The following is an 8302-nucleotide window of genomic DNA, read 5'->3' on the forward strand; positions in this document are numbered from 1 at the left end:
TTTGAATTTGTTGTTCGTCCGCATCCTTGAATTATTTCTTTTAGAATAATTTAACAAGGCTGCTTCCTCAGTCTTCGTCACATGCTTCACATCTTCATACTGCTCACATATTTTCCGAATAGTTTGAAATTTCTGATCCGGACAGAGTAACAGCTTCTGCTGTAATTCGGGCAGTTGAATGCCAGCAATGAGTCTATCACGCAGCTGGTCTTCCAGTTGGGCACCATAGTCACATTTGGCTGCCTGTGTCTGCAGCTGTAACACGAAATCACGAACCGACTGAGAATGAGAGCGGGCTAACATATTGAACTTAGCTCTTTCGGCTGCTACGAAGTTAATCGGTTTGAAGTGTTGAAGAACTTTGTTTTTCAATGCAGTGTAAGAAATATCAATTGGAGATTCAGGATATACTAAATTCTTGATCAAAGTATACGCCTCCTTGCCAACGAAATGTAGGAAATATGCAGTGAGTTTCTTATCATCCATATCGGATTTTGTGAGGCACCATATGTCGAATCGTTCCAAATAATCCTCGACGTCACGCGCAGTTGAATTAACATCTAATGGTTCCATTTCGCATGACATGATGAATTGTTCCAATCGCGACGCCAAAATGTGGTAATTAAGTTTCGTACGTATATCGGTACAACCCGACAAACTAGCAGAATTCAACATAGAGCATCAGTCATGTTCATCACACTACCTCTTAAAGCTGGTTAGACTAGTAACGTATCCGCCTCAGAAAGCTTTTTGTTGGCTTTACTGGAGCTTTTTCAGTGTAGGTTACTCTCTAATTGTGGGCTATTCTCTAAGCTGTGACGTGATTCGCAACTTGAGGCTATGATTTTATGACTCGATGTAACAAACCGAATGTTTAAGAGCTGTGCTTTGACCATGTTGTCTATCGAAGGTCAACAATATCGAGGAATACATCCAAAAAGCAATCTTATCTAGTAATTAAGACCATTGGCTATTGATTTGCTTAAATGTGAAGGTAAGGCATGATCAAGAGGACAACCGTAACGTGCAGCCACAGCGTATGTTGCGGACCCTCCAGGGTGGCCTACAAGACTGTGCACCATCAACTTTGCACATCTTGCCTACCAAAACAGGCAAACAAATTACAAAATATTTAGACGCCAAGATATCTGTTATACTGCCGCAGAAGAACAATAAATGGAACAGTATGCACACTATGAAATATGCTACATTTGACCCGTCTACATTTTAAAACTTGATACTTCATGAGGTTTTACATGAGTTTTTAAAACGGCCTGAATGACCACCTTCTCAGCTAAAAAAACACAATTTTAGAACGATGGCTGAGCGCTTGTTAAAATGGCACTACTCAGCTACTGGGAGTGAGATTAGTCTACAAGTTCATATCTTTGATGCTTAGGATAATGCTTCGATACAAAGCACTTTTCATTTTAAACAAATTTTATGTGTTATTTGTTGTGCTGTCCTGGTTGGAAAAATTACAAGCCATACGGAGCAGACATTGTGGATGAACATGAAACTATCTTTGCCTTTGCGAGGGGCAAGTAGATTGTTTTTTGTTCAGGTATCGGTCTGACGAGTGTCAGAAGGAAAAGTGATAGTTTTCGCTTAAAAATGTAAATTATACCAAAACTTTTACAGCAGTCAAATTTCTCCTGTCACCATGTACATTTTGTAGTCCTTCATTCTTGGGTATAATGATACTTAGTCTTTCAGTATCATTTTTTTGTTATCTGAACCACTCCAGGTGTCACCGAAAAGAGGTACTCTCTTCTTTAACTGCGAACACTGGCACTTAGGGTGCGTAGGTGAATTTGGTGCTTTGTCAATATCCGTAACTTTTGGCCCCAAATGAACCCAGGAAAACAGCAAGTAAAGTTCGTCTAATGGCTGCGTATAGAACTAACGCAGACAGTAAAGGTGACCTAGCTTTGGGCTACTCTCTTGTTGTTATAAAAACGCCAGTAACACCCAGCCGTGATTTTGCTGGCTTCTGCCGCAGCACTCGCTTTTGTAACGTTATGGACATGCCGTTATCTTGAAAGCCTTAGAATGCCAACAAAGTGGCCATTAACTAATCTGTGATTGTTTCTTTGGAATTTTCACTTGAGAGAAGGGGCGGATGGTGCCAAAACCAGTTGGGGATGCCTACTTGAGTCCGTAAGCTGGATACGCTATCCAAGTTAGAAATCGACACATTTTAAGTAAGACTGAAGGCTAGTGGAGAAAGAAAGAAGAGTGGTCACCAAGTTACCTACGGCGGTAACCTACCCTACAACGAATGATGTGCACGTTATGCAAAATAATCTCGTTTTTACTCTTCGCTCACTTTAAAATCTTGATCAAAAGTGAAAATTCTTCTACAGCCGTGCCGACGTGAATTGTTATGGATACAGCCTTGTAATTGGTCACCGAATTAACCACATTAAATACAAAACACGTCTTTACTCCCCCTGTAGATTTTGTCCACAGAACATTATTACATCCAATGTACTCACTATGTCAACACAGGATGTCTGAACCGCGGCCCACGGTAATTGTTTGGNGCCTTGTAATTGGTCACCGAATTAACCACATTAAATACAAAACACGTCTTTACTCCCCCTGTAGATTTTGTCCACAGAACATTATTACATCCAATGTACTCACTATGTCAACACAGGATGTCTGAACCGCTGCCCACGGTAATTGTTTGGGCACTCTATCCAAACCAATACTGCGACAGTTTTAATCTACAAGTCTGAATGTTTCTGCTCTTATTCCGGTTGTCTAGGGTGAACGGCAAATCCCAGAGACCAGATATCTGTTTTCCAAGTTTGTATTCTTCTACATGCGTGCGTCTTGCCTCTTAGTCGTGTTAAATCTTGTCATCATGGACAAAAATTGCAAAACGTTGACTGGGCTTAACCTTCATCCTTTTGGTTCATTGTTTTCCGTGGACTAGGATGCTGAGTGAGACAATGTGGACAGCAACCATACCTGCAAGTACTCACATCCGTTTTCTGCAGACAGGTTACGAAAATACTCCATAAACGTTTTCAGATTTACATTAACATGAGCCATCATTATTACTTAAAGATAGTCCAGGCTTTGTATGCTTACATTCACAACAATGTTACATGCTGAATTACACAAGGGATTGTCTCGTGAGTTGTTCCAATCTCTTCTAAGTTGGCTACTTGTTGAATTCACTGACAAAACGTTTTGATCACGTCACCCTTATCAACAGACAAGTGCAAGTCAAAGAACCACCGTTCGCATCTCCCATCAGATTAAACCTGATGAATGAACCGATTACAGGGGATTACAGCGGAGTATGGCTTAGCTGACAGGTGATGAACTAGGGGAGACGTCAAAAGACACTGTTTACAGTGCGCAAGAAGGTTGGCTAGATTTGACGCGGAAGAGAAGTTTGACAACCCGGATAGCGCGGTTGAAGTTTCAGTTGCTCAAATCGGTAATTTTGTTGCGGACATTTTGTCGCCAACCACGTGTTAAGAATTTTTTCTCATTTACTACAACGCCTTGAGAGCACTGGCCACAATCAATTGCACAGCGAGTCATAAATGTGTCACTGTGACCTAAGAAAGTTCGTTTTCGGCGCCAAATATCTCGAGAGCCCACAACAGCATTCAAGATTTCTGCCTACTGACAATGTCTTTGAGGTAAAATTAAGCTCTATGCTGCCGCAGCTGTGCATAAACTGACAATCAAATATAAGCATAGTACTATAAACTTAAAAATACAGGTATGCTAAGTGACAGGCTGCAATTTTCGTTTTGGTGTTAGGCGAGGCTTGTTCAATGAAGAGATCACTGTTTATATTTTGCTTCGTGTACAACCTATTGACACACGGAGATCAAATAACAGAAGCATTGGCTGAAAGCACAAATCTACTCCCCTGTTTGTTTTAGGGGAATTTTTTAACCCTAAATTGTCAATGGTAAGATTATGAGAAATTAGGAATTAAGGGCAAGAAAAACAGTAGAAAATTGTGGGATAGCTATATGTTGACAAAGCCTACGTGGAAAGGAGAGCCCATCCATTAGGCTAAGGGCACCTTTAAAGCAGGAAAACACCGCGATTCCCGTATACTTATCCGCGTTTTACAGCCAGATTACTTGACTTAATATGGAGCTGCGACCAAAACATATAGTAATATGTATTAGCACTTCAGTTCGAATCCCATGTTGTTGGTAAGCATTGTAGTATTGTAATCTCGGAGTTGGTGGCCATATTATGGCGACAGAAAGATTTAACTCCACATTATTAAGATATTTATTCCAGCTAAAACTCCATATCTATTTAAATATATAATCTTGGCTGCTCCCATTTTCTCCGAGTGCGTTCTGGTTTGCATATAAATGTTTCTAGTCTGGTTAGCGCAGAATAAAATGATTTCTGAGGTCGTTTTGTGGCACGAATGAAGTCTTAGGTAGGTTTCACCGCCTAATCGAGCCTTGAAATGTGAAGCTATGACACCAATTCAAAGGCTACATTGCCTTCTAGCTTGTACGTTCCAACGTCAACAAATTGAGTAGAACAAGTGTCGAAGTGCTTTGTCAAGTGGTGTTTAACTGTTCTGACTAAGCATTCAGAGCGTTTTAATAGCCCGCGATCGGTGTTATTCGTCCTAAAGCTTATCAACTTGCGTTCCGTCAGGAAAATATGCTGCAACTTGAAGTGGCCTGTGTGCAGTACTTCCAGCTGGAGAATACCATTATCGAGTGATTCAGCTTGGTTTCAGGTCGGCAACCCAAGAAGATCAGTTTGGTATCTAGATAAGTATATTTGTCAAATTCCATGCATTTTGGTCCAAATAGATCATAAAATTTTTGGACACTTGGGGACTGTACTCACATGATGAGCTCCGAGAAGGCCAAAGTGGGTTGTGGCCTACTGAACAGTTTTTTGCAACCTTACGGGTAACGATCCGATAAAGCACATATTTGACTTATTTCTCAACAGACAGAAATATTTGTTGATTTTAGTGGACTTTCGCACACGCAGCTCTTAATGCCTTAAAAGGTCCCTTTATTAGGCCACATCAACGTGCAGGTTGGTGGATTTGGCTAAATTAGCAAAATTATGGACGACAATAGATTTAAAAGTCAAAATAAAACCAATCCCAACATAGTTGCGGTTTTTCTGCTTAGTTTTCACCACTCTTGTTACGGGTTGTCAACCTGACTTTTTAGTTTTCAATTTTAAATCGTTGGTATGCAAATTTTCTCAATTTACAGGATCTCTAATTCCAGACAGGCAGCATTACTTACATACTGAACATTTGCACATCTGTTTGCCACTGATTGAAATCAACATGGTTTCAGATTTCTACTCAACACCAATGGGAAGTAATCAGAAGAAGGTACAATGCTAGTTCGAAAGGACCAGCCACTTCAATAAATGAAGCAAGAGAAGAAAGCAGAAACTTTCCACTGTATCGGTCCGCAAAAAATTGCGGGATTTCTTGGGAGTTTTGGCACTTAGTTGACGAGGAATGACCAGAGTCTAAAAGTGATTGTTGCATGTTAAAGCAGATTTACATCACAGGAAGGTCTTCTAGATTGGTGCAATGCAGCCGACTACTCTGTCTGGATTCCTGGTGTTTCACTGGTACTATATTTTGCTTAAACTTCGTTAGTAAAGCGACGAAATTGAACATTTTTACACCCCAAACAGACTGCGTAAGTCTGAATTAACAAACCACTGAACCAAACAGGTCCCATTTCTCTCTGGATGGGTGAAAATCGTAACTTTTGTCTGGAAAAATATGATTTTGTTTGGAATTTTGGGATGAAATTTCTCTGGGATTAAGTTTCTGAGCCTTAAATGTTCACTGTTGGTCTAGGTAGCCTAGTTGGTCTGCAGATTCGGGGTCCTATCCTTGTGAATTGTGGTAGTAAAGTACGTAAGATCAGAATAAAAATGAAGACAGAGAATGTTGTAATTTCTGTTGTTTCAAGCTGCAGGCAGGCTGCAAAATCTACGGTAGGCTGAGGCGCTCAAGTGTCAGAAATCCAGACCCTTGACCGGAAACGATAAATTGGCTAGAAAAATTTAGTAGCCAACAAATGGGAAGCAGTTCGGCTTATCTATGTGTGTAAGTGAAAAATCACAGAGCCAATTTATTCTTTCACATCTGTAGCTGTTTGCCGGTGGTATGCACTGTGGAGCTGTCAGTCTTGGTGTTTAAGTAGTACGAATGTTTCACTTTTAGATTCACGTATCCCTTGTACTGATAAAAGTGTTATATCCATTTGTGTTTTGTTTTACAGGTACAGTTCAGGGTCTTCTGTTTTGCTACAGCTGCACCAGTGGACAGTCAGGATGTGGTTCTCCGATCGACGTTAGATTGATGCATTGGAAACTATGTACAGGAAGGCGAGTAATCGAGGATTTTTGCGTTAAACTGGTTGAAAAAGTTGCTGGTGAGTAAAACTGTGTAGCTGACTTCGAAAGCTGTTTTTCAGATTGCAATTTAGAATAGTTCATCTTAAGTGGAATGTGGAATCCTGGAGCGCAGTTCTGCTTTTCCCACTTGTTTACCAAGTTTTGTTGTACATCGCTGGTTGTGGGACCGCTTGTAACAAAATAACCACAAGTAGAGTTTTTTTACCCATTATTAAGGCCAACCCTTCAGGTTGTTGCCCATTTCACTTATGGACGACTTGCTTGGGATACCGAAAATCTATTGAAGCTTGCTTGGGTTGGATTGGACACCTCACAGTGCCAGTCTCTCTGACTCAGCGTACCAAACCACAGACTAAACCATGTTCGCACAAGATTGACTGAGGTCAGAAAAGCAAACGTTGTCAACTCTAATTTGGTCGGCAGCGAACTTCCCTCTGAATTATCTAGACGCAACACATTACACATAAATTTGCTTAAAACTCTTCGACAGCCCACCACCGATTTTGTACTTCTTGTGGCTCATCATGTAGGCATGGTCCGCTAGTTTCTGTCAAACTTAAGTCCTACTTAAACTTAAATTGAATCCTAAAGAACGAGAGGTTCGGCTGAATTTATCTGAGGTTTCCGTGATAGCAAATGACATTTGTTGGCTAGTGGCGTCAAAACTGTCTGTTCCAAATAGATAATAAAATACTATGCTAAGGTGGAAACCTAAAAAACGAAACAACCTAGTTAATGGGATGTCAAAGAGACTAAACAAGTCAGGAAACTTTCAGCGAACAAATTAACGACAAATGTGGCTGATTTCTGCTCTAGTTTCCGGATTAAGGTCAGCCCGATTGTTAAATGCAAACATTTTCTAACTCACCTAATGGTAGACCACTCAGCATTTTATGCTTCCCTACCCAGTCACCACTGACTCTTTGTCCTTCATGAAATCTGTTCAAAAATAAACTTTTTAGACATTTTGAGACCTTTGGCACAAACTTCCATAAAAAGATTACTGTTCGTTGTAAATTTGACAGCGTTACTGGGATCCGAAATCACTCAAGTGTATCGGCGAAATAGTAGACCATAAGTGATGACAAGTGAGCACGAAATGGTGCCAGTCTACCGAAGTCCAGAGGATACAACCATATGTCAAGAATGTGCACGGCAATTCGGTAATGAAACCTGTATGTGAAAGAAGTTAAATGCATTGTAAGCACATTCTCTTAGCTTCGAGATTTTGTTTCAGAGAACCATATTTCATTTACCGACGACTCTGTTATACCGGTGTGAAAAAATAGCTCCTCAGATTTCCTCTGATTGAACGCTGTTTTATTCTGGGGATTTTATCGAGCTCATGATTAATTACGCCGAACAAATCCTGTTTTCTGGCTTTCTGATATTGGCAATTTTTTCCTCAGCATTAGCCTCTCAAAGCGATGAAAACATTGTTCGTGAAAAGCGGTTCTGACAGCTCTGTGTTACCTGGTTAGCTCAAACTTTATACTTTCCTCAGTAACACCTAATATGAAACTCGTTTTGACGATTTGGTCATAGTTGCGGCTCCGAAGGCACACAGGAACGAAAATCATCGTTAATTCTGCCTACTCATGAGTAGTGTACATCAAAGTCAGCTACAAGTAAACCACAGAGGTTAAAGATTATTAACTCGGGTTCATGTCAGCGGCTGCAACGAATGACTTAGAACTCATCCTTTTGTAATATATCGCCATTTTCAGTTGGGTGCAGTTCTGTACAGTGGTTCTTGGCACCCCATGTCGTGATACAAATCCAGGTGTTATCGAAGGAAAAATGATCTTAAATAGAGTTCAGTAAAACTCTTACGCTTGAAAGTACTTTACTGAAAGAGCGGCCGCGTTCAATGTTCGCACTCTGAAGC

At 40.5% G+C, this 8302-nt stretch overlaps 1 protein-coding gene across 1 annotated transcript in view; it reads left to right on the forward strand.

The window, feature by feature from the left end:
• Positions 1–8302, forward strand: part of T265_06709 (hypothetical protein) — a gene marked incomplete at both ends in the record, with an annotated part of 18659 nt that overhangs the window by 6155 nt on the left and 4202 nt on the right. The window contains one exon of the mRNA XM_009172043.1: positions 6279–6431. Coding sequence (XP_009170307.1) covers positions 6279–6431 — 153 coding nt within the window. The remainder of the gene's footprint in view (positions 1–6278; positions 6432–8302) is intronic.

The sequence above is a fragment of the Opisthorchis viverrini genome, assembly GCF_000715545.1.
Source record: "Opisthorchis viverrini unplaced genomic scaffold opera_v5_143, whole genome shotgun sequence".
Taxonomy (NCBI): Eukaryota; Metazoa; Platyhelminthes; class Trematoda; order Opisthorchiida; family Opisthorchiidae; genus Opisthorchis; species Opisthorchis viverrini.